At 37.1% G+C, this 27,344-nt stretch overlaps 1 protein-coding gene across 3 annotated transcripts in view; it reads left to right on the top strand.

Annotated features, from left to right (window-relative positions):
- TTC39B (tetratricopeptide repeat domain 39B) overlaps nt 1-27,344 on the top strand; it is a 78,078-nt gene that overhangs the window by 1,169 nt on the left and 49,565 nt on the right. The window contains exons 1-2 of one of the 3 annotated variants that reach the window (XM_026097818.2): nt 13,676-13,697; nt 23,666-23,700. In XM_026097818.2, the coding sequence (XP_025953603.1) occupies nt 13,692-13,697; nt 23,666-23,700 (41 nt within the window). In that variant the 5' untranslated portion in view covers nt 13,676-13,691. Of the gene's footprint in view, nt 1-13,675; nt 13,698-22,578; nt 22,660-23,665; nt 23,701-27,344 lie in introns of those variants that run through there. The other 2 variants (XM_026097821.2, XM_064502571.1) reach the window with 2 other exon arrangements.

Below are 27,344 nucleotides of genomic sequence, written 5' to 3'. Positions count from 1 at the left end.
TACGGCCAGCAACTCCTTCAGAAAGATTCTTGAAGCACGGCTTGGGCCAAACTTTGCTGAGGAGAACATACGAATCATGTTGTTGCATAATAGCGGTAGAGGGGTGTGTGTGTTTGTGTGTGTGTGCCTGTCTGTGTGTGTTAAAATTTGTTGGGGTGACTTTTAAAAACAGGCCAATGCCCTGCTACGAGGTGAGGTAGTGTTTCACATAACACAGCCACTGACAAAAGTCTGTACAGAACTTGCCGTGCTGTGGGGTTCTGCTGAACGCTCGTGTTTTGTATTTGGCAGTTTCAGAAGCGGTTCTTGGGACAGACCACAAAAGGCAGTTTGTTCTTCGTGCGCTTGGTTGGCAGATGAAGATCTTCTGAAAGACTTAGAACGTTTTATCAAATACTACACATATTAAGTCTAAGTAATACAAAGTGTGCAATAAAACTTGCTACTTCCAAAGACTATAGTGTACAGGCATATTGTGAAGAGGATGCAAAGTGCTTAAAATGTCATCGTGCACTTGAGTGAATCACTGCAAAATCTTGGAACGCCGCTCACAGGCAGCGACCTCTGAGAAATTTGAGATTTTTGCTGAAATAAGGAGCAGTATCAGTGAGAACAAGTTATCTATCAACTCTTGGTGCTTGTAGTAGGCAAGCAGTTGAAATTTACAATTGCCAAGGTAGGGAGTTAGCAACTTAGCTGTAGCCCAGCCGCCCTGTCTGAACAGTAGGGAAGAATATCCTTCTCTCAGTTTGCTATTAAGCCTCAGTGGTTAATCTTGTAGGGGAAAAGAAGCTTTCATACAAACACATGGAAAGGAACACATAAATGCACCTGGAAAACAGCATAATTTTTCTCCAGATGGTCTCCAAAGAGCTCATATTCTTTGCAGAGACTTCTGCCTGATTCGCTGGAGTCTGAAACAGCTTTGAATGGACCATAGTTGGTAAAGGAGTGAGCACTTGAATTTTTTTTGGTAAGGTCTCGGAGTTAAGAGAGGGAGATAAGAGGCTGGGATCATCAGGACTACCAGGTTGATCTTGGGATAGTTTAGTCACTGCTTCCGTTTCTGTAGCAGAAGTTGTCTAGACCACTGGCTTCCTGTGCCTACAGCTTCACCACATTATCTTTCCGAATGAGCTAGATGTGATTTCAGTACTTCAGACATGGGCTAGTTGTCTTTAAGTGCCTTAACCTTCTAAGAAGTGTCGAAGTTGCAATGGTATGACTCTGGGAAACTTAAGAACAAAACTAATAGCTTAAGCACTGTATGCTTCTAAATAATAGTGTTGTTTACCTGGAACGTGGCAGATGAGATCTGTCTGTTTCCAGATTTAAGTATACATGCTTAGTACTATATGAATATAACTTTTCAGCATAGCATTTTGCTTTGTAGGGACTGGTGAATACCTCTGTGCATATCTGAAGCATATCTTAAGCTAAACTTTGAAGTTGCTTCTTACTTAATATGAGCTTGAGTAGCAAGAAGCCTACTTATAAGCCCAAGTTTGAAGTGCAGGTAGCCTTCTTACTGTAGCCCATCAACAAATTTGTAGTTTTTCTTATGCCTCCTGTAGTTCAAGGAAGTGCCTGATACCATCCTTAGCTGTATTTAATTTTTTTTCCTGACTTATGCCCTGTTGTCCTATAGCTGTGGCTTGCCAGTGGGCATAAATAGGCACATGTGTTTGCATGCTTATCTGGGAAAATGAACAATTACTAAATTCGAGCTCTTCCTATGTAATGTTTCTTCCTTGGTATTCAAGTGTGTATGGTCTTCCTCTATGAGGAAGCAGTTTCCTAGATGTTACATGATCACGGAGTGAAAGTGTGTATCTGTGTTGTGTTTAGTTTTGAATTTGGAAGATCATATGCCGTAGGCACTTAAACCACTGGAGTTCTCTTTCTGAAATAAATACAGCATTGATTTTTGCCTACTAAAAGTAGGAGCTCTTCAGTAACCTGATATTAGGATTTTTTGGAACAGGTGGCAGATCTAGGACAGAGAAGTTTAACTTTAAGGGCAAAATAGCATCCACCAAAGAACAGCCACTGCAGAGTCTTCAGCAAAACTTTAAGCCTTCCTCCCTCCACCCCCCCATATAAAGATTACTTAAAATAGTGGGCCAGATCTGCTTCCCATTAAGTTCACTCTGTGCTGCCCTGGTTTTTCAAAGTCTTAAAGCCAGCTTAATTGGTTACTTGGGGATTCCCTATCCATTAAATAAAAAAACACCCTTGGCCTTGTGCATACAAGGGTTGTGGCCAGACAAAAAGGATCATGATCAAGAAGTATCTAGTTGCTATAAAAATGTCTTGTTTGGCCACAGTCAGCTAGGCTAAGGATTACATCCAGAGCTGAAAGTGATTTGGTGCCCTCGTTGTGATGGTTAACTCCCAGGCTTATGTTAAGGACAGCTTGGTCAGTTCAGCTAATTTGTGCTTTCAGCTTTTAACTAACCTATCAATGAAAATTGACATAAAGAACATCTGATGTGGCCTGCTGTGGTTTTGTAAACTGCTGTGACAGAGGTGGATACTGTATAGGCTGGCTTTAAGTTTGTCTTTAGAACAAATATCAAAATGAAATGGAAGTCTTCATGAGTGATATTTAAGTCAAAAACTGTTTAGTACTGTTAGGTACGCTGGTTAGATACGTAAGTTCTTTGTTCACTGCAGCAACAGCTTACTACACAGATCATCAAATATCCTACTAGTGTGCTTGTTTTCACTTGTAACTTAATATAATAATGTACTTAATCTAAATTAAAGAACCTTGCAGCCATTCTCTCACTGATGTTTGCTCTGAGGACTTATCACTAGCTTTGTCTGCTAACTCTGACCTGAAAAAGGATATCAATGGGGGGAAAACTGTTGTAGCTGTACTCCCTCAGAGATGTTGAGAGCCTGGAACAAGCCACTGTGCACCTCTTTCATTGTAGAAAGTGAAGAATTTGGTAATATGGAGCTGGCAAGGGATACTGAATGCACTCTTTTTCATGGAGGATGATTATATTCGTAAAACAACCTTGTCTGATTTGGATGTTTGTGTCTCTGTGAGAACTAGATCTTGCCCAGCTGAAGGACCTAAAATTTGAACTGCTTTGGTCATCTTACTTCAAGGGTTTGTGTTTTGGCATATCTATCTCATCATTTTTTCCTGTTCTTCTGGCTTCTGCAAGTTTCACAGCGTATCTACATCTAAAATTAGGGGCAGGCTTTTCAGCAGTGCAGATGAGAAGAGGACCACGGGAAAACTAAGCATATGTAATAATTCCTTCTTTAATAATTTAAAATTAGGCTGCTGTCCTTACTTCTGAAGAACAGCATTCATTATTTTAAATAAAAATGCCATGACTTTGACAGAAATTTGTAGTATAAGCGGGTTGGTTGTACTTTTTTCCAAATGGCCACCTATTCAAGGTACTCTGAGTTTATATTACCCGTATTGTTCTTAGATGGTTAATTTCTATTCTTCATGTACTTCCATTTCTTAGCTGGCTTCCTAAAGCTTCCTTCCTTCACCCTTTGGAGCCACTTGGTTAACTGGCCAAATTTGAAAGCAGGGCAGAGGCAAAAAATAAAGCCTAAGTTTTTACTAGTTCCCTGGAGAGGAAAAGGAATCATACCTAACATGTTCCCACTGAATTTATTTATATAATGTTACTTTGTCCTTACTAGAGTGAGGAAAGAGAGATAAAGGAGATATGAAAAAAGATGGGGTTACTGTGGTGATTGAGTTACCAGTCAATGCGAACTGCAGTAAAGCCTTATGATTAACCGGCATGCAGAACTTCTAAAAGTGACAAAGTCAAGTTGGCAAGCTGAAAGAAACATGATCATACCACATTTGATGGAGTAAATAATTTTCATGTAAAAACTTGTTTCTTCTGAACTAGTAGTATTAAACTTGAGGGAGCAGACATGATTCGATATGAGGTGATTCAATACTGTGCTTATTTTGAAAACTGAAGATTTATTCTTCAGTGAGAACACTAATGGAAATCTAAAAGACTGCCATGATTTGTGGAGTGCCAGATACCTCTTAAGGAGGCAAAGCTGACAGATGAACTTCTGGGATAGTAAAGTATCCATGAGGAGAGTTCATTTCAGTCTATCATAATTTGTCTTTAATTCTGTTTTTTGTTTTTTTAAATATGTATTACATCTGTAGATATGGAAAAGAAGTTAAGCAAAAAGAGCAATTTTTTTTTCGTAACTTGTGTCTCCCCCACCCCCCGACTGCTGCTCTTCTCTTGTGGAATGCAAAGATATTATTAAAAGAGTCTTTATCTGAACAGTGGAAGCTGCTGTCCTTACAGATAGAGGAGGTTTGGTAGTTGTAGCTAAAACGTGCCATCCAGTATATAGAAAGACAGTTCTACTTCCTTCATAAACTCAGAAAGGGAGAGATTGCTTACTCTAGTTCCAATGAGTCTTTGTGAGGATTAAGACTTTGCAGAGGCACTGTTTGGTTGTACAAATGTATGTACTTCCGTTGTTGGTATTTTGATGCAGGTATGGTTGGGTCAACCTCTAGACTTGGTAGACATATAGGAACTGGTATAGATCAACAATATTGCTTGGCTAAATATTCTTTTAGGGCTTCAAAGAGGCTTCATGGTGGAAATATCCTACTTGCAAAAGAAATTGAAAGAAAGGAGTTTTCTTGCTTCTTGGCAGACTTTGCCAAGGTGTTTGGTGTGTGTTACCTAGCAGTATGGACCAGGCTGACTTACCACAAGAGTGAGTGATAAGCAGATGCTATCTTATCCAATCTGTCTTTTAAATCTCTTATAGCTTACCTAGCAAAAGGACTTCATAATGGCAAAGGAGAGTCTCAAATAAGTCACATTATTTTCCCCTCCCTGTGACGCCAGAACAGAAGATTGAGAAAAAATCACAGTCGCTGCGTTCAAGCTGTCAGGGGTAAAGCAGAACAGACCCCATCTGTTGGGCAATGATTTTAGGCACAATGCAGCTTCTGGATTACTATAAAAAATTACTAGTAAACTTAAGGGAGCAGAAGTGGTGGAGCACTGCTCTTGTTTTGAAAAGAGCAAAATCCTCCAGATTTCAGAGTCAGTTCTCAGAGATGCATAGATGCTGCTGTTGATGTGTGTATTTAAGGTTCTAGTCACAGCCAAGATCATCTAAGAATCTTGTGCAGTAGGTGGTCAGATGTCTGTTCAGATGGTCTGAAACAGGTGAGGATTTGCATGTGAGTGGCGAGAACTTTTTTCCTGCTTCTCAAAGCTCTCTCAGGTCCAAAAATATTCAGCTAAGTCAATAATAAGTAAATATTACACACCTCTGGATTGACTTCCAAATATAAGGTACTTGAGCTTTTTTATTATTATTATTTTATTTTTTATTAAGCACCTGAAGTCTTGCCATCCTAAAGTAAGGAAGTGTACTGTAGTACCTCTGACCTTAGTTGCATTGATCTTCTGTTGTGATGTGGTAAATATATCGTGTTTTTATTTACTTCTCTTATACATTCACTGTGCAATATAGTAATAAACTTTGCATACCTGCATTTACCTTTGTCTAAGCCAGTGTTTGTGTGTGCTGTGTGTGCTTTGATTCTTTCCCATCCCCAGCAGCCAGCATCAGGCAAACTGTTGTTCTGCAGAAATCCTTTTTTTGGAAGAGGTACAAGAGCCTCAAAATAGAGAGAAAGTTTGGAGGAAACCTCTTGTTTCATAAGCTTAAGATGGTCATTTCTGTGCTCAGCACCTATTGGCAGTACCTATACTTTTCAAAAGAGTGTAATGTTTAGTGAGTAGTAATACCTGGCTGTAACTGCTAGCAGGTGGCCAGGAGAAAGGAGAAATACTACTGTCAGCTTTAAGCTGAGGGATATGTAATTATAAAGGTAGAATAATGGCTTTAGTTTTTCCCAATAAATAATGGACTAGGAAGAACCTGTCTTTATCTGGGATGTCTCCTCTGTGTGACCAGTGAATTCCTATCCAGTGGGCCAGCAAGGTAAACTTGCTGCGTACAGGGTTTTTTCTTTTTTGTAAGCTTCCAGGGCTGGTGCAGCTGACATTTTCATTTAATATACTGATCTTTTCAAAAGAAATTTGAATACTTAACTCTTATTATTCACTTCTTAAACAGTTACTCTAAGGTCTGGTAGGAAAACATGCATTTGCCTCTGAAAATACTATAGAGAATTAAAATAACCAGTTGTAGTTTTGGTTAGGAAGCTTATTAGATATGGCAAACTTACAGATGCTTGGGATTCTTGTAAATTACCTGGCTAGAAGGTACTGAAGAAACACTACAAACAAACTTCAGGGTATTCCACATGCTCTACAAAATGTTCCCATTTTAATTTGGGGAGGTGATACTTTTTGCCATGACAAAAGTTACAAATAATGACTTTGTAATGTATTCATGTATGTGTGTGTGTATGAATATGTGACATGAAGCTTGTTTCTTAATTTTTTTTTGAATAAACTGAATAGAAAAAGGGGAAGGGAGCTGTAATGAACATACGGTTCCTTCCAGGCAAAGAAAGAATTTGGAAAAGTAATCCTATGGACTATATTGAGGGAAAAGAGTTGTCTTCGTTTTCTTGGTTTTTTGTTTTTTTTTTCCCTGAGCACTTTGCATATAATTAATTATTATATCCCTATGCTCTATTAATTAACTATTATATCCTCCTTTAAGGGAAGTTTAGGAACTAAACTTTGGAGATAAAGCAGTTTATGCTAAGTCTAAGTGTGTAACTTGGACTAGAAGAATAGCAAACTTGGTCAGACCAAGATTCATTAATTTAAGCATGGTATTAAACTATATCTAAATCTGTACCTTGTCCAGATGGAGAATCTTAGCATAAAAGACATGTGCAACTCTGGAAAATCCAGTTAAACATATCTGCCTGTGTACTGCTGGATGACACCACTGAAGTAGCTGGTTCTGTTAAGCTGCGTTCTACTGAGCTTAAGCAAAGTCTCTTTAAAACGTTGGGAAAGAGAGATTCAGCAGCAGCTCAGTGTCTGTGTCTTTTAATGTAATTTGGATTAAAGAGCTATATATGGCTATAGCTCCCTCTATCAGTGGAAAATATGGGGTTGCTCATGGCTAGTCCCTTTTAAAAGAGGGAGTGGTTAGTTTGACATGTTGCCAAACTGCACCTATTTCTGCTAAATATTGACTATTTTTATTGTGAATTGAACTCATGCTGAGTTCAAAGGACATTGCAAGTTGTGTAGTTAAGTTTCAGAGGGAACATATTCCTCAGTAAGTGAACACCAAAGGCAGGAGTGCTGAGGTCCAAGGCAAAAGACTATGGTGGGCTGCTTTGAAGTCCACTTTGCTTATTTGAATGGTAGAATTTTTATCTTCCTTTCAGCTGATTCAGTAATATGTTTGGGATGAAAGTGCAAAGCAAATGCATATTGTTCCAGCTTTGTACTTTTTTAATGAATTGGAAACAAAAGTGAACAGTTTCTCTAAGTAATGCCCTGTACTTTTTTTGTCTACCTTTTAGAATTTTAGAATGGAAAAGTTGTTTTAATTTCTAACTGCTTTCTATCTCTGCTTTAGCTTTTGTTCTAGTTTGTGTGTCAGCAAGTATGATCTTCCTGTTTTCTATTAGAAGAGCCTTTTCGTAGCCTTTTCTTTCAATATTTTCCCAGATTCCGTAATTGGCTTCTTGCATCTTTTTGTAGCTTGAAGTAGTGATGAACCAAGTGAAGGGGACGTTCATTTTGCTAAGAGAATTCCATGTGTACAATAGTTGTTGGAGAGACTGTATAACTCTATGTCTGTATGATGCTTTGGTTTGGGACTTTTGTATTGAATCAACTACATGATTTAGCTTACAAGTGTATCACTGAAAGCAACTGCACTACCATAACTGAAGAGGTGCTTAAAAAGAGCACAGGCACAAGGATTAGAGGTTGGGGATTAGGAGGGAACTCCTGTAAGTGTTTTCTCTGAATGGTTTAAGAATAGCAACCGTGGGATGTAGTGTAGGGTCAATTTTAGCTAGTATCTCTGCAAAAAACAGTCCTGTTGGCCAATGGGACCTGTGCAGTTTCCTTGAATTCCTACTGGTTTTTCTGTGTATGCATGTCCCTCCAGTGGAACAGAGAAGGTAACTCACTGGGTTTAAAGCTAACTTTTCCAAGGCTGTTATTGCCAGTTTTTATTTTTTAAACTGAGATCACTTTACTGATGTGTCTTGCTTTGTGTTTGCAGAAGTGCTCTGCCATTACAAGAAAGGTGGAACAGAATGAGGGGAAGCTGAGACTGTTTCTTCTGGTAGCATGCCAGGGTACATGGCTTGCATTGTCAATTGTCTCTGAAGCGTGTTTCTCCTGATCTTGGCTGAAATCAAACACGAAGTTATACATAGCTTTGCTCTCTGCTGTAATGGCAATAGCACAGATATACTATGTGATGAAGGTAAACCTCATTTGAGTTTTGTGATACATATCCATACAGATCATACATTGCTCTATCAGCTGGTCTCTTTAGATTATGGGAGTCCTGAAACTACTGAAAGGGAGTGCTTAAATCTTAATAATTGCAGAATTTGGAGCAAGTTCTCTCTTTCTCAGTTTGAATTCTCTCCATTTGGTAATTTGTGCTTGGTCTGAAGAAATAAAAAAAAATCACATGTGAGACTTCAAAAAATTTTGCGACCCTTCCCTCCTCAAACTAGTAAAAACTCTTGTCTTAGATATAACAACTGTGGGCCTTAGTGAAAACAGGTACAGGTGCCTGCCATGGACTTGGATCACATGTGAGATGAGCAGCTCACTGCAAACCTGAGATAGCCTGTAATTGTTTGGATGATGTCTTTTCTTCTATAGTTAAAAGAACTTCCCTACACCTCATTTAATGGTTTTGACTTTTCTGCTTTTATATGGCCAGGTGCTGAAGGGACAAAGTGGTATGCAGAAGTTCAGTGCTTTAGACTAGACAATGCAGTTGTGCGGGGTTTTCCTGTTGCATAGCACCAGTCACTGAAGCCAGTTCACCAGACGCTTGCTGCAGTGTGAACTTGATGTAAAGGAGCCAATGGTTTGATTGCCCGCAAGTATGCACTTATTCTAAAGCAAAATTCAAGGTAATAACACTGAGTGAGAGTAATTACCTTCTCAGAAGGAAGGAATGGCACACAAGCAGTTATCTAGAGGCCCTGACGTACTTTAACCTCGTGCTTATGGTAAACTGTTAATGTCCATTTGAACAGAAGAAATGACAAATGCAGTAACAACCGAACTTGTATATTCTTTTAGTCCATGTTACTACACTTTTGATAAAACTTCCAAAGGCTATAAATTGTTAGTTGTATGAGAAAGCTTCATGGGTGTTTGCATGTGGGAACAACTGCACATCTCCACCTTTCTAACAAGTCCCAGTGGATAAGGAAATTATATGGCATATGTGGGGAAATGCATGCCTTGATTCAGTGCATCTGTGTAGTTTATTCAGTGTCTCTTCTGGATCCTGTAGCTTTTCTCTAATGCATGAGGAAATTGCACACAGTGCTTGGGAATAGACTGGATGAAGAACTAAAGTAGAAGAAGCCTTGATGGAAAAGGGGGATTCAAAGCCCCTTGGCACACTAGCAAAACTTATGGTAGATGTTAATAGGTTAACTCTTATTTTGTTAGTTTAATGAAATTTTAAGCTGCATGTTACTTGTGATATTTCTGGGTGAGGGTTATTCTTGTAATTTAATAAGAGAATGTGTTCAGTTTGCACTTGCCTTTTCAAGTAGCCTAGGAAGAACTTTAGCTAAACTGCCTGATTAAGTCAAGATATGACCACTTTGCCTAGCGTAACTTAATGTGACACCACTTCTGAATAGGAAACTGTATTTTTGTGTTAGGCTGTTGTCTGTCTCGGGTTCTGGTGGAAGGGTGATGAACTCTTCAGAAAACATCAGTTTAAATCAGTTAACTTTATGCTAGTAAGGATGTTAAGTTGCCATGTCTTTAAGAGGATCCTTTTCTACTCTAATGAAATAATAGATCTTTTTTGTGTTTCTAGGAGAAATGGAAGGTGTACCATCTCCTGAGTCTTGTAATGGATAAATAAGTTGTGCTCAGGACAAAACTCACTGCTTTAATGCTGTATTACAGAAATTTCTAATTGTAGCTGATGTTGGATTGTAAGCTCTGATGTTCTGTTACTGCACGCAGTAGTGCTGGTGGATCAGAAGATGTCCACAGAGACTTTAAAGTTCTGTAATGAGAACAACATTATCACAAATAGGGCTGTGGGAATTACTGCTATTGCAGCAAGACCTTTTTTTAAAGGAAACAAAACAGTTGAGGGAAAACACTTATATCACTCACCACTTTAAAATAGAAGTTCCTAGTAGTTGGTGGTGCTAAGTATGCAGCAAGTAATATTGCATTATATACAAATGAGTAGACTGCTACGTAGTCTAGAGATTTATGAGGCGAACAAGGAGAAGTTAATACCTGAGATGCTTATCTTAATGTCACTTTCATACTTTTCTTTGTGTGGTTAATCGTGGGCAAAACTGACACTGAATCATCTCTATGATAAAGTTAAACATGTTTGTTCTCCTACTTGGGGTCATCCCTGGAAAGTATTCATATCAGCACTTCCAGGTGTCTGTATAATGAGACTTACTTGGGATTGTTGATTACATTGTAATTGGTGAGCGTTCTGGAACAGTGTCAGAATATACCTCAAGGGGAAATGAAATTGGTAAGAAGTGTTGGTTGTGTCTAGACAAGTCTAAATAGATGCACAGTGAACCTGTTCCATAATTAGAATTTTTCTTGTTAGCTTTAGAAATCTATGGAAGCAGCTCACATCTTTATTTGAAGTTGCCTAATAAGCACAAGGCATGTGCTTTTCCTCTCTTAGCTATTTATATTGTATCCTTTTCCTTTACTAGGATTTAGTGTCTTCTGTATCTACTCCCTTCCTGTCCTGAGTCAAGACTGACGCTCAATTTGTAATTGCAGTTTGACTTGCACTGTGCTTTCCTATTTTTCCATCCTGATAAGTGTGAGCATTTTTTGGTTTTGTTTTTAAAATTGGCATAGCTGGGTGTATTCTGTGTGTAGTTTTTATTTATTTACTTTGTCTTCAGCATGGTCCATTGCCTGACAAATAGTCAAGAATGTTGTGGGGGAGGAGGAAGAGACTGGAATTGAAGTTTTGCCACTTCGTACTCTAATCTACTCAGGCTTAACGTTAACTTAATTATGGAAACAGAAACCTTATCAAAGGCTGCTGTATGCTGGCAAAGAGATCTTTACTTTAGAAAGACTTGAAATTTAGTATGTGCATTTAAATCTTTACCACAAATGCTTTTTTGGCATACTTACAAACAAACTAACTCTAAACAGTGACAAATATATTTTATGTCCAGGACTGACAGAACTGGATGTTAAGTCTTGTAAGGATAATGTACACTATTATTAGTAATAATGTTTTGATATGCTTTTCAAACTTCATTTAATGACAAACTGATAGACTAATATTTCTTTTGGTTATACCTTCAGAGATCAGTATTTCCCTTTATGGTACAGGTAGCTGATGTTTTAGTTCAGATACCTCACATTTTTGAGATGTGCTGTTGGTTTGTCATGATACGAAGATAAAATTGCGGGTTATGTAAAAAGAAATGAATGAAGTCCTATTCCTCAAATTTCTTCCGGTTGTAGCGAATATCAAGCAGTAGTAATAGAACCTACCCCTGAAATCCTCTAGCAACACCACTCCTTTATGCTGATCACATAGTCTTTTTGGCAATGTATTGCAGTATAGCTGCAACTTAAAAAGCTCTTATTTTGTTGGTTGAAGTAATCTGTGGATTTTTTTCTTTAAACAGTAAAACAAACTGCTTTGTGAATGAGGTGAGGAAATCTGTGGAATTATAACAACTCAGGTTGCATTTAAACTTGATCTTTAGAAATCTGCTTGTACAACCTGCAAAATTTTGTGGCAGATGAGATACCAGTTGTCCTAGAAAAGTTACATTAGAAGAGTTCCACAGTTTATAGTCATAACATCAAATATAACACTATCAAAGGCTAGCTGATACTAGCTGTTTTACCTAGTGAAACTGAAGACATTCCTTTCAACTTCTGAACTTTGGAATTAAGAGAAGATTAATGACTAATTTTTTTGTGATGAAGGCCAGATAATTTGTAATGATGGTCTCCTATTCTGGGTAAATGTCATAGTGGTTCATGGCTTTCACAAAACCAAATAACATTTTTTTGAAAGTTTTTTTTAGAGAATCTTCTCAATTCCTCACACTCTTTCATGTTGATTAAGCTGTGTGTATCAAGATGTGTGCATGTTCTACTTGCTTGGAAGGGGAGAAATATTCTTATTTCTCTTTCCTGCCACACAGATTTTGACTAGTAGCTTAAAGAACTTTGAAATGGCCTCAATTTATGATCCACTTCAGCATTAGATACTTGCATTTAATATTTTTACCACTTTCTCAGTGCTTTTTATTTTATCTCAAATTTCTTCAGTACGTTTTGTCTTCTAGCAACCTATTTACACAAATACTTGCTCTTGAGTACTAGCTGGTTGTGGTTTTTGTTGTCTTTAGTATTGATGAGCTGGGAATTACAGTTCAATGCTGCAGCTAATCCCCACTTCCACTAAAAAGTGCATACTTGATTTTGGGGGGGACACTTTTTTTTTGTTTCTGACTAAACTTATTCTTGATGTCTAAGGATTTCAGATTTTTGAAAAGTTGGTTTAGTAGTGAATACTTCAACTTAATAGTAAGCAAGTATAGCAGGCCAAAAATAGGTGTTGTAGCATTAAATCATGAGACAGCAATGGAAAGTGCATTTTTACTCAACATTTAAATAACAGCTTTTGTCACCATTTACAGGTCATGGTAACAATGTATCTAATGTGGAAGTAGGAAAGGGGTAAAGATAATTACACATTTTCCTCATCCATCAAAGCAGTCTTTGTGAAACTTCATTTTCTCTTCCCTTCCATTCTCTATTTTTTCAGCTGATGAAGAATCATTTTTGGTCAGCAAACTGAAAATCTTGCAAGAGTAGAATAAGTATCATATTATGTTACCTGTTGCTTCAAATTTCACTGTACTCATAGATCATTTTGACTGTCCTGCTGCAGCATGGTGCCTAGGGCAGCTTAGATGAAACCTGGCTGGTTCTGCTTCATCATCCTCACTAAAAGCACTGAAATACGGGAACAAAGGTGGAAAAGTTATGTGAGACAGATGAACAGCTGACTTGAGAGGAGAAGAGGCAGGTTTCTCTGTCTCCAAAGCGTGCACAGATATGCTGTAATCTGGTGACTGTCAGACCCTTGTCTGTTCAACTAGCTAAACTGGCATGCATCTTCTAACTATGTTTTTCTTTCCTCTTCACGTTAGCTTTCATCTTATTCAGTGAGCTTTGTTTACTTGAGTCCAAGGGTGCATCTTAACTGCTTAGGTACTAGGATTACATCTCCATTTTTGTTAGCTGCAAACCACCTCATGTTCCTTTGTCTAGTCTAAGCTGAAGTCTCTGTATAAGTTAGCTGGTTATGGACAGTTAAGCTTGATGAGGGGAAAAAGAATGAGGGAGTTTTACTAGCTGTGAAATTTTAACTTTGCCAGTATTGATGATACTGGAAATCTTGATTGTAGTCCTAGGCAGACCAGCTACTTTTAAGTTGTTCATGCTTTGATTCACTGGATGCAGGTAAGTTAGAAAGTAAATGCTTGATTTGTCTCTGATGCTGTAGTGCAGTGATGCTGCACTTTACTTTCAGTTAATGTTTTCCACTTTGCTCATGTCTCTGTGAAACTTCTAGCCATCTCTTTACTTCTTCTAATGCTGGAAAAAAAATGGCCTTGTTAGTGTACTTGGAAACTGATCTGAGATGTTTACTAAATATTCTGTTGCCAGTCCAGATGCCTGGAAGTAGGAAAGTTTTGCCAGTGCTATCTTTCAACAGCGGTATCTCATCCATGCTAGAAGTGTCTTGGAAAACTTAGGTACACCTAGTACTTACTGTTTACATATCAGAAGAATTAGGTCTGGAAAGATGTAAACAGGATCTTATCAACTACATAGACACAACAAATGGCATACTGAAGTTCCTTTTGGCTGATAGGGTTTTATGTAACTTCTAGAATGTGCTTGAATGGTGGAACTAAACTTTCTGTAAAAATCTCGACTAGCTTGGTACAAAGTTCTTGCAAGACTCAGAAGCACATCTGATTTGAGAAACATTAACCTGATTGAATAATCTGGGCTGACTGAATAATCTTTCTTATGGTTAGAGAGGTCAAGCTCACAGTAGTCCCCTCTTCAATAATGTCTGTCTTCAGAAGCAAAATGGTTTTGTGTTGTCTCTACCTTTTCAGTCTTCTCTGTCTCCCTCACATTCTTCTCCAGTTGCTTTTCCTAGGGTATGACAAAGCGGACGTATCCAGCTGATGTGCATCTAACTGTATTTGTCTGTCACTCTGGAGTTGCTCGGCGTTCAGTTCTGTCCAGCAAAAACTACTAATAACAGTATAATGTAATCTCTGCAAAGATTTTCAACTAGGAGCATAATTCAATGCATTTCTGTTGGGCTAGCAACTCCAAATTGATTAAGTGAATTTTTGGTGCCATTCACAAACAAAATTATGCCTAAATGACATTCCTTTGTGAACTTTCTTATCCTGATGGGATGTGTGGGTGAGAGAGAAGATAGCTAACTCCTTTAAACCAAACAAAAACCCCAATGCTACTACCTTATTCCTCTGCTTTTTAGAAGTCCTCTTCATTCAAAAGCAGTTGCAGGCAAAACTAACAAATCCAGGTCAAACACCTAGCAGGTGCCACCTGGTATTCAGCCAAATTTAATTGAGTATATACTCTTGCCTTTTTGTGTGAGATGTTGTACATAAATGTGAACATGAATAAGTGCTGACAGCAGCCAATTATGCATTAAGTTGAATGAAACATTTTGTGATCCGTGCAGAATGTGTAAGTGAATCTGCTTATTTTCACTTTTTCAGCCATAAAGGAGAGGGATTGTTTAAAACAGCACAAACTTAACCGGTTGCATTCATATCAAAGCAGATTGAGGACAGTGTACTAAAGTGTGAATCTCTTATGTCCGATCCAAAGAGTTTCAGAAAGTCCTTGATGTTGTTGCTTTTTTAGTTATTGGTCATTCTAGATTCTGCTCTAGTTTATAAAAAAGAAAAAAAGAGGGGGGGCTCTCATGCTGCTCCACGATTGTCCAGCTTACATGTACCTAAGTGCAAATTAGGAGTTGTCCAGTTTGAAAATTTAGGCATGTTGATTACTTGCATTTAATTAAAGCAGGTGCTTTTATTATAAACATCTGCTCTGTAAACATCCAGGGTGGATCTTTTAAGCTTCAATTTTCATGTATCTCCTGGTAATTTGGGGGTGACCAGCTTCATGGAAAGGTCACTGATTTCCTACATGTAATGGAGAAATCTTTGTTTTTGTGGGCAGTCCCCTCTGCTCTCTGCAAAAGCACTGAAGTTTTATGCAAAATATTCCACAGAGTAATTTTAAAGGAGAGGGATTATTTTTCAAGTTCAGCAAGTTTGATATAATGCATAAGCACAAAAAACATGCATGCTTTTTCTTTTTATTTTAAATAAGAGCTGTTCACCTGCAGGAAACTTGATCACCTGGATAAGTAATGAGGCCTCTAAGCCCTATAAATCTGCTTGCAATGAATTTCACTGTTTTAGTTTTTATGTAAAGGTTGGCTGTACTGAGTGAAAAAGCATTTGTGCATTTCAGTCGAGGTCTTGCTGCCGCAAGGCTATTTTGGTTTCTGGGAAGGGGAAATTACTTTTCTCTTTCGTAGCAGCTGTATTGTTTCCTTTCACTTTCAACCATGTATCTCGTGCTTTTGTTCCTATGCTACCAACTGTTAATACTGGTATCTGGTGTCACAATGTCAAATGGTGTAGGTAAGGCTGATTTCAAACTGGTCTTCTAAAAGTAACAAGCAATGAGAGGATAGTATCTGCTGTCTTCATGTTTCTGTTTCATTTTAAAAAATGACTATCTGAAGTCTAATGAAGTTGTAGCTAAAAGTATTTTGCAGTTTTAAAACTCTTTATAGTGCAGAGTGTTGTCAATTCTGAATAAGTGTCAGGAAATGAAAAGCATATATATTTTAGAAATAGAAAGAATTCTGAGTGTCGTTTGGTTTATCCAAATACATTATTTTTTAGATTGATACTGTATGGATTCATTCAGGATAACTGACACATTAGATTCTGGTGTCTGCTGTTACGGAGGGAATTACTCTGTCTCGTCACAGCTGGAAAAACATGCAGTCCAAAGTAGCTATGTTTTTTCATGTCACTGCCCATTTAAGTAACAGTTGAATTCTGTCCTTATGTGACACAATCATCCGATTGTTAGTACGCGGGAAAGGTGTCCATAACAGATTATGTTTCATAGGTCAAGTTCTCAGAACTGCTTTTCTTTTTTTAGTTCGTAACAGCTTCTATCTGAAGTTTGTAAGTGTGTATGGACATGTTAGCCTACTTCTGTTACTGTAAATGAATTAAAAAAACAGTTGCTTAGCTTAATGTATTTATTTTTAAACACACAGTATTGTAAGCTGAACTTTCACAGCTTTAAACCACTGAGCTGCATTGATATTCATCTACATCATTCCTGTTTGTGAAGTAGTCATTTTCCATATTTGACCTTCTTCCACAATTTTTTCTTTTTTCTTTTTTCTTTTTTCTTTTTTCTTTTTTCTTTTTTCTTTTTTCTTTTTTCTTTTTTCTTTTTTCTTTTTTCTTTTTTCTTTTTTCTTTTTTCTCCTTTCTCCTTTCTCCTTTCTCCTTTCTCCTTTCTCCTTTCTCCTTTCTCCTTTCTCCTTTCTCCTTTCTCCTTTCTCCTTTCTCCTTTCTCCTTTCTCCTTTCTCCTTTCTCCTTTCTCCTTTCTCCTTTCTCCTTTCTCCTTTCTCCTTTCTCCTTTCTCCTTTCTCCTTTCTCCTTTCTCCTTTCTCCTTTCTCCTTTCTCCTTTCTCCTTTCTCCTTTCTCCTTTCTCCTTTCTCCTTTCTCCTTTCTCCTTTCTCCTTTCTTCTTTCTTCTTTTTTCCAGGGGTAGGAGGAGTTTAAAGCAACAAGATCAAATCGGTATAAGTAGATATGTTACAGGGAGAATGATCATACTTATGCTGGCAAAGAGCACTATTAAAAAACTAACTAATAAGGAGTCTACAGATTCATTATCTTTTTGATTCTGTGAAATGGAATTCTGACAGCAGCTTCCATAGCAGAAAGGCATCTGTGGCTCTATTCACAAATTCTTAGATAAGTTAACCGAGAAAAAAATTCTCCATAATGTCAGAAGGACAGATTTTGCTCCTTATATAACAGAAGTCATCAATTTCATAAAAAAATTTTTAAAGGTGTATTTGAGGCTGGCTTGCTCATTGATACCACTTTAAGTGAGCTTTTTTTTTTTTTTCCCTTTGTCATTCTGATTTCTGTTAGTTCTTCTCAGTTGAAGATTTCATCAGCTTCTGTTTCTTTTTAGGGTATTGAAAAGAACAGTGCCTTGTTTTATTTTATCATTTTATTAGAAACATCTACATTTAATTGTGATCTTCCATTGACGACTACTTGTTTAGTCAGCCAGTTCTTAATTTAATGTGTATTCTGCTGGATAACTCTTAAAATCAGTGCAGCCTATGAAGAAAGGGCTTATCAGTCCGAAGTGTAGGTTGTCTTCATGGTTCCTCTAACCAAGAAATGTTTAACATTCTCAACTCATCTGATGTTTCTTTGTTTGGTTTGTAAAAACCATATTGACTTGTTTACCTGTCATCTAGTTTTTTATTAATCGAATCTCATTTTCATGATTTTGCCCAAGACCTTGTTTACAGTTACTTGGGTCTTGCAGTCTATTGCTGCTTGCTATGATGGCAGTTTAGGTTGCTCTAGCAATGCTCTGGATAAAGTTATTGCAGAGTCTATTTGAAAGACTAGGCAAGTCTCACTTTCTTCATAATGCAAATGCAGAATAAGTGAATGGAGGGTTGACTGTGGATTGTGAAATACTTGTTTTTCATTAAGAACTGGCTACACTGCTGTCCTGGAAGAGAACACCAAAGAATAGAAAATGACAAATGGAAAGCAAAGAGTTGGCAGAAGAGATGTCTCTGAAATGAATCTTGTCTTTAACATTAAAAAAAAGCTAAAATAAGAAATAGCATCTTAGTGAAATATAACGATGAAATCACACTAAAATGGAAATATCCCAGTCATTTTTGTTGCTTTGGAGTTCAGTCATCCTCCCATGCAGCTACATATTTTAGAATTTTCCTTAATTCATTGCTATTTACTGAGAATTGTCAGGCCTCTGTCAGCAGCTCTCAGTCCAGCCAAGTCAAAGGGCTGTCTTTTAGTATCCTTGAGTAATATTTGTAGGAATTTGAGTATTGCTGTGAGTAATTTTTAAGTGTCCAGTGCCTTTAAAATTGTCACTCTCGTGAGCCTGAAGTTTAAAATTTTAGCCACCAGTTTCCTCAAAATTATTATTGATGTAGTCCTGGTTAAGATTAAAGGGAAATGAATGCTTACAAAGTTACATAATAGAAACAAAGTATATTTACTTAGATTTTGTTCAAAACATGTCCATCTTCTATGTCTTATGAGTGCTGCTGTAGAAAGGAAGATCATTTGGAAGACCTTTCTTTCATAGCCGAAGTCTGTCTTGGGGACAATTCAGATCAGTCTCTTCACACCTCACCTGTTCTCCTCCCATAATCGCACTTGCTCTGTTGCACTCATTTATTAATAAGGAAAAAGAGGTTTAGTCCATGTTTCACCAAGCCATTGCTTACCACTGCTATCAATATGCTGGTGCCCCAATAGCTCCATCTGGACAGTTTTACCCAGAAGGAATAGAGTGAATCTCCCCTGACTTTGGAAGGCTCCTTTTAAGCTAGTCGGCTAAACTTGACTAGCTCAGAGTCTGAGCTAGTCAGGTGAATCCCACACAGAATGATAATTTTCATGGGAACTCGATATAAGGCATGTTATCCTTTGCTTTTGGTTTGGGAAATACTTAGACCTCTCAGTGAAGCTTCTCTTTATATTAAATGCAGTCAGCAGCTGTACTTCCTACAGACAGGTAAGGGCACTAAATATGCAGCTTATTATGGCTTTTGACAGGTACCAGACTTGTGGTGAATCTCTTTCACCCAGCCTTGATTTTGAGGGAAAGGATGGTGTAGGCATGAGTAACAGAAGACAAAAGAGGACAGAAATAATAAAATATTCTCATACTCGCATAGAAATCTGGACAGAAGCTTCAGGGCAAAAAGCATCTGGAAGCATGCATGCTTATTAAATATACAATTGTCTGTACAGATTCCTGTACTTTACAACATCTTAGTGCATGTGCCTTCCAGAGAAGGGAATTCTCCTCCCTTTGTTCTCCTTCAAATCTGTCCTTGAAACTGTCTTCTATTTAGTACGTACAACACAGAGCTGTAAATAGGCATGTAGCTATGCTGTAACGCCATTTGATTCTGGCTAACATTTTTTCATTGTTACCATGTATGATCTCGTTTTTCTGTTGAATCAATGTGCAATCTTATTTGTGTTATGTTAACATATTTGAGAATAAGGCTTTTTTTTCCTTTTTTTTTGGCTGATATCTATCATTGACTCCAAATCATGGCTAGTGTTTCTAGATGCTGTCAGACTTAGTTTTCTGAATGTAGGTTGTCGTTAGTGGAGAGAATCTAGTTGGTCAATACCTTGTTCAGTAATGGTGTCCTTGTCATAAGTCTGGATTTTGAAGGAATAGTTTTGATTGACAGATCTTGCTTACCACACTTTGAAAAGAGAAAGTGTTAAACATTCTTAACTTGATAAAATTAGCAAGTTTAAGATGATAGTTTATAGAGAGTCATAGGGTATAGTTTAAGGCAGCTTAAAGGTAAATGACTTATGAGGAATTTAGAAGAAAGGAGAGAGAGCCTATTTTTCATGCTAGGATTTTTGTAACAGTCAAGGCAAGCAGTGGAAGCACTGCAACTGCATTAGAGCAATTATAAACTAATGGATATATCTCCTATAGGAATGTAAACATCTCACATTCTGATTTTCATGAAGTTTTTACAGGTGAGTGTTGGTCTTCTGTAAATGGTTTCTGCTCTTATTGCTAAAGAGTAGTGGAACTCTACTCGTGTTTTCTATATTAATACACTATGCCCATTTATGGTCACATCTGGTTTAACTTTTACTCTCTTGGATTTGCAAAGCCTGGGTATTTAAAAGTTGTGTAAATCCAATTCTTTCAAACCTGCTTTCATCTTGGAAAAGATACATCAAAAAGATATGAAATAGTACAACAATCTACCTAAAAAATTGAAGATGGTGTAATTCAAGAAGAGTATCTTTGAGACAGCTTTACTTTATTTTATCAAATCTTGTGCCCATGTTTCTCACATTTGTGGAAAAGCTGGAATCAGTCTTTGTCATGCCATCTAGTGGCAGTTTTATTTACATTCCTATATTTTAAGTTCTTAGATTGAGCTGTTCTACGAAAAAGGTTCAATAAAAATATGTAGGTCTGCAGCATTAGCTGACAGTGTGTACTGAGACACATTGTTGTAAGGCTTAAATTGCTGCTTAAGACATTAGGCTCAAAGGAACTTGTATGCAATCTGTTGTCAGTGCAAAGTAAAACCATTTAGCTTGAATGAGGTTATCCCTTTGCTGTAGACTGGGATGGAGAAGCTGCTCTGGAATTTTGTTAAGACATTTTAGCTGCATCAGCTGGAAGATGCTATGTTGTGATGAAAAGCAAAGGATAGGAATTTTCCTAGACTTTAAATGTGCAAGAACACATCTGTCCATATCTCTGGGCTGCTTCTATACCATAGTAGACATAAATCACTGGACTTTTTGGGTTGGCGTATGTTACGCAGAGGGGTGTGTGTGTGTATCTATCTATATATTGTGTGTGTGTGTGTGTGTATATATGAACATGTGTATATACACACCCACACACCCATCCATCTATATATGTATGTGTTTGTGTATGTATGTATATATAAATGAATATGCAATTACTGGCTTCTGTTACTGCTTGCTATTTTAAATGTTTGGATGAGTCTGTTAGTGTTTAGAACTTACATAAACAGAATACCTGTCTGTAATTTTGCATCTTTTAGGTAGTGGAAAGCTATCTTGGAAAAAGACTGATATTGTCTGCTTACAGCTTTAAGTCTTCAAATTGCATCTGATTTTATACACCACTTGACTTTTGATTTTTCCTCATGTTGAACAGACTTAATTTACAAGTAAATGATAACTGAGACTACTTGAGCGAAAGTGAATTTGTTCTGAGTACTTCAGAATCTTCTTTTTTTTTTTTTTTTGTATTTTGGTAGGAACATGATGAATCTCAGAACTTGATCTGGGAGAAGCTGTTCTGGATATTTCAGCTGAAGTCTCCTTTTGTCTTACGCTGTTTGTCTTTGCTCAGATAGGCAAGGAATAGAGCAGAAAATGGCTATGCATCTCTTTAATGTTTTCACTTTCTTGGCTGTAGGAGGAATCTGTGTGATTCTGTAGACCCAACTACAAACTTGTCTGTGACTGTTAGGGAAAAGAAAACAATGAGATGTCAAATTGAATGTCTTCTAATATGCAGTTTGCATGCATGCTGGAAATGGAAAGGCACAGAGAACTTCACAAAAAAGTATGCTTTTATTTTTTTAATTTCATAGTCACGATGAAAAATGTTGTTTCTAAAAACAACCGTTCAGGAATTGCTCTTTGAGAGGCCCTGATTATTCCCTATACATTGGAATGGGGGAAGAATGTCAATGCTGTATGTAAGTCATCTTCCTGATGTTTAGAGAAGCATTTCACCAGCTTGAACTGCAAGGAGCAAAAGTCAGTAGGAGCCAGACATAAGCCTTATCTTAGGTAAAGAGAACTTTACATGTTAGGAGCAGGCAAGAGGTTCATTCCACAGATCTTTTCCCATCTTGTAAATTCTCGATTGTTACTCTTCTCTGAAAGTACCTGGGAGTTAAGATTTATTTTGCTTGTTGAATTTGTTTTTTATATGAAAAGTGCTCAAAAAACTGTTGGGTATTACTCGTTTTGCTTACATTACTTACTGATTTCTCCTCCTGTCTCTAGCATTGACTCAAGGAAGCAAATAGTCCTTGAAGAACCACTTGATCAGAAAACTGATGACTTTTTTTTTTTTTTCAGAGTCTGTAGTGAGACATGGGTGACAAGGTTCCTAGGTTCCTCTTTAGGATATTTGTTCCTGTTGGCTTCTGTTCAGTTTTTGGAAACTCAGTTCAACACTGCTCAGATTAGACATAATTTCTTGGCTTCTCCAGGGTTGTTTACTGTACTCTGCATAGTAGGACCTCTTCTGTTTGCTCTAGTATTGTCAGCTGATACAGTTAGCTTGAACAAAAGCATTTCATCAGTGTATCAATAATACTTCTAAATATATTTATATTATTCGTTGGCAGTGGCAGTTGCAGACAGTAAAGAGTATGCAATTGCAGTAGTTCAAACTTGATGTAATAGCATATTTTACCAGTAGAGCATGATGAAATTAATTTTCTTTTGCAACAGTTTTTCTCTGAATGGAAAACTTGCCTTCAGTAAAAATGTAAGTAACTTTTCCTCAACGGTGGATCACAGTCACATAGTATACTGCTGAATGTGTCGCAAAGCAGTGAAACAGTCCCTAATGCTTCATCACAATGTTTAATTATCAAGTGCATTTTCTGGTATATTTGCTGGGGGGGGGGGGGGCGGGGGAATGAAACACAGCCCTGTTTTCGGGAATATCAGTGAATATATTAGCTTCAATCTCATCATGCTTATAGTAAATATCACTAAAGCACTAATCTTCCACCTCACTGCCAGTGAGTTTAATATTTCAAGTTTGCATTGTAATAATTGAGTGGATAGCCTTACAGTAAGCTATAATTGACATTTTAGCAATGAATTGAAATGGTTGCTTTTTTGTCAGTGGTGTTCTTGGTTTGCATGCAGATTTTTCTGGAAGGTTGTTTGCTGCAGACATGGTAGTGTGCCTGTGTTATTGGTGGTTACATACATGGAGAATGCTAAAAGTTTTGTGTTATCCTATTTCTTTGCCTATCAAGACAGTGTTATTGCTGGGATGTGTTTAAAAATTAAAAAGGCTTACCTTCCAGTTTTTCTGATGGCAGGAAGAACAATCATAAATATAAAATGGTTTCTGTACAAGGAACAGCTGGGTAGGGTATTATGTTTTGGCTTGGAAAGGAGATAGTTTGGATGATATGACAAAGGTTTACAAAATCGTAAGTATCAAGGAAAGACTGGGTAAGAATAGATTCTTCACTGTCTCTTTCAGTTTGAAAGATAAAGGCCATTAAATAAAGATAGCAGGAGCCAGATTCAAAGCAAGCAGAGATGATTATTCTTCAGAAAATAGGTGGCAGATTTGTGGAATCGTTTACTATATAGTTACAGTGTTATGAATAAAGAAGAGTTCACGTGGGTTCAAGGGGAGGCTGGACAGGTAATTGGAATAGAGGTCTACTGCTGAGCTGCCGATGGCTGGGAAGTGTGGGGTGAACATTTATTTTTGTTTAGTAAAATACTTTTTTTTTTTTCTTTTGCAGGAAAATTTTGAAGATGCCTTTGAAAACATCCCTGTGTAAGTAAAATTTTCTAAAATGTGGATGTTCTAATATAATTATTTATACAGCAGTAAATTGCTGCATGCACACTTTTAAAAGGAAGCATAATTTTATATGCACTGTTCACATCACTTTTTGTCAAAACAATTAAGGTCCCAAAAGTTGGGAAACGAAAGTGCCATTAGGTTGATGCATATGTGAAAAAGTATTTGTCAGCAAATACAAAAGTTAAGGAATCAGAAAATAGCAACTTTACAGTCACTTTGTTAGTTACATACTGACAGCTTTAGGTCAGCTTCTGTATGGTGAAAAATGTTAGCTAGGCATTAGTGAAAAACTTCTCAGTAACACGTTATACAGGACCATCAAAGTAAGATTTTCAGAGTTGTCACCTCATAATGCATTTTTGTGCAGATATTTGCTCCCTTATGGAGTAAGATGGAGTATAGTCATGCCCTTCTCTGGCATGAGTTTTCATGCCATAGCACCTTGTTTGAATATGTTCAGCAACACTTTATTTAAATTGTGATAGAAACAGCTGAGATCATTCACAAGTGGGTTTAGTTTTTCTGTAGGACTTTGTTGCATTTTTGTGCAATGAAACACATCAAAAGGGAGACTTCTAGTGATATCTTGAGATTGCTAAAACTTTTCTAGACCCAGGGACTGTAGCCTTGGGCTGAACTTAACTGCTGAAATTTCCATGGCCTTTGTAGTTTGCAAATTTAAAAGAACATCCTATTTATATAATACCTAGAGTAGTAAATTCTGTGCTATGTATGAAAACATAGTTGAAAAATGAAAAAATATACCTTCTGGGGAGTAAGAAGGAAGGAAAGATCTCACATATTATAGTGTTAAAAACTTTTTGATTTTAATGATTACTTTTCCTTCCTTTGACTCACCAACAGTTGCTGTATGATTGGATGACACCTCTCTCTGGCTGCTTCCCTTGCTTTTTTTCTGGGGGTGGGGGAGGAGGAAGAAATGATTCAATTTATAAATTTTCCTTTATGAAAATATTTATCTAACACTCCTTTCTTCCACAGAAAGGTTGTTTATTTGTTTTTATTGATACCTGAGGTGTGTGTGGATATTTACTACAGGCATTCAGAGCTTTGGTTTATGTTCTTCTTGAGTATCTTTTCTTGCTCCTAACTCTCATGCAGGAACCCTTCCTAGTGGTGTAGAAGTTAGACTGATATTAGTTTCTTGTTGCTGTTGTTGTTTCTGTCTGTAATAACTATCATGTAGAAGGGTAAATGTCTTGCTTTTCTACCATTATTCAAACTTTCGTGATATTTGGGTTTAAAATTGCTATGAAATCCTGTAGCTTTTTAATTTTTTTTTCTCTTTGGAAGAAGAACTTAAATATCCACCTTAATGTTTCTCAATCCATGTCTTATCCCATTTGGATTTTCTGTTGGCAGTCAAACTACAAAAGATATTAGGGATATGTGTCTGAAAAGTACCTATCTTCCAAAATATTACCATTTCTTAAAAATTGTTATTTAATTCCTGTCATATTAACGGAAAATGGGATTTGGAGTATTGCTATACTGTAGGACTGTAGAAATATGTGGTATAGAAGGGTCTTCATTACTTTCACACAGTATTACTGTCCTGGAGTAGCTTTCTTCAAATATTTCCAGGTAAGAAGGTTATTGGAGTCGTTGATTAGTTGATAGCATAGAAGGTCTGTAAATTCTGAACTGTCCTGGATAAAAGAAGAAAAAGGAAATGGCTTACTGATGAAGTTTTGCAAGACTCTGAAAATCATTAGTGACTTACCATGTTATTTTCCTGTTTATAATTAAATATTTTGTTTATTAATGGCTGTGGTAAGTTTTGAGCATTTGAGTTGCTTTCTTCTGGATTCCCTGGGCTACATGTAGCTGATAGAGAAATATGTCACGAGCCCTGAAGTAAATGAGCTTCAATTTGTAGAGGTAACTATGAACCTACGCCTTCCCACAGCAGAGTAACTCCAGTTTTTACTGTACATGCCCTCATGACCTGCTTGCCCCTCTACTCCCCAAGCTGTACCTGCACCTTTCATATTCCTGGTCAATCGCTAGTTTGATTGTCAGCAGGCCAAGAGACCAGACAGCTATTATACTGCAGTCTTTCCCTCAATATTTACCCATTCAGGTCTTTCTCAACTCTCTAGATGTTGATTTTAATCATCTCTTGGATCCACTGCTTCTCTGTCAAATTTTGCTTGAGGGCACATGACTGGACGGTTGGCTTAACTGCATGCGTTGTTTACTTTGGAAAGGAGATTTATATAGAGGCTGTTCAGTTTGAGTGTTCAAGCAATAAAAATGGGGCAATATGGGCTGGAAAATGTCTGTTGATAAGTTGCTCTGTTTTGACAATTAGCTACTTTGTGGTTCTGAAGATTATATGAAAATATGCCTATTCTTTTATATCTGGACGGGATTCTTTACTTGATTAGGTTTTCTCCTTTCTCAAGGAGAGGTCTGTTGATCTATTTAACAAAAAGTGCCTAAGGCACTGGAAAAAACTTTCATCACCTTGGGACTTATCAACGGGGGACTTTCTGTGAAAGTCTTTAATGTTGTTTTCCTTGAAACTGTCTCTGGCTTTAGTTTTCAAATGACACTGTTAATAGGTTGCCTCAGGGAAATCTTTCCCAAATCTAGTGGCATATTGGTTATTCTTCACCTTTTTCTGTCAAGAATTACTGGTAGTTTTCTTCCATTAATACTATAATGTGGTAGAAATTGGAAATGTTACTCCATTGAAACTATGAATTATTAGAGGCTTAAGGCCTTGGGGAAGCCATATTTAAGGTATGGGGTTTTTTTGTTGTTTGCTTGTGGTTTTCTTTCTTTCTTTTTCTTTTTTCTTTTTTTTTTTTTTGATCTTGCTCTTAATGAAGTCCCTCATTGAAACATTCATAAATAGGATTTTTCCCCCCCTAATTGGATAAGAAAGTTGCATTGTTCCAACTCTGTGATGATATATCTGTTTTTTTGTTTGAGTGGCTGGTTGTACTTTGATTAAGCCCAGTTGAATTAAACTAAAATGAACCTTTTTATAGTGAATTGTGAGCATCTACAAAGCCTTTGTATGTTTACTTGTATGAGTTAAGAGCTGATTAAAATTGTATTAGATCAAGTTGTTTATTTAGAGAATTCTAAAAGAATGAGTAGGATCTGGGTCTTCATGATATTTCATATCTTTCATATCTCTACAATTTTTTACATGTATCTATAAAATAACATTCCTCCGATTATCGTTTCACTAACTTACTAACAAATGATTTTACTAATCTCATTTCTCTTTATCTGGCTTTCTCCCCTAAATATTATTTCTTAACTGTGAATGCCAGGTTGTGTGGGTTAGATGTTAAAAGGGCAATGAGTTATCTTAAGAGGGTAAAATCCTTCTCTAAGTCTCTAGTCCTGGCTGTCATATCTGAGGACAAGTCCAGAAGGAAATCAGTCTTTGCTCCAATTGTCTAAATGGATTAGATTCTTTATCTAGACTCTTTTCTGATCTTTTACAAGTGTAGGCTACTGTAGGGATGAAAAACATACTCATCACCTCTGAAAAAGTTTTGTAATGTGCCCAAACACTTGTATAGAAATGTGGAATGACCATTAACTGGAAGTCAAACAAGAAGTATAATTCT

The sequence above is a fragment of the Dromaius novaehollandiae genome, chromosome Z (assembly GCF_036370855.1).
Source record: "Dromaius novaehollandiae isolate bDroNov1 chromosome Z, bDroNov1.hap1, whole genome shotgun sequence".
Lineage (NCBI taxonomy): Eukaryota > Metazoa > Chordata > Aves > Casuariiformes > Dromaiidae > Dromaius > Dromaius novaehollandiae.
This window is presented reverse-complemented; position numbering and strand designations above follow the sequence as displayed.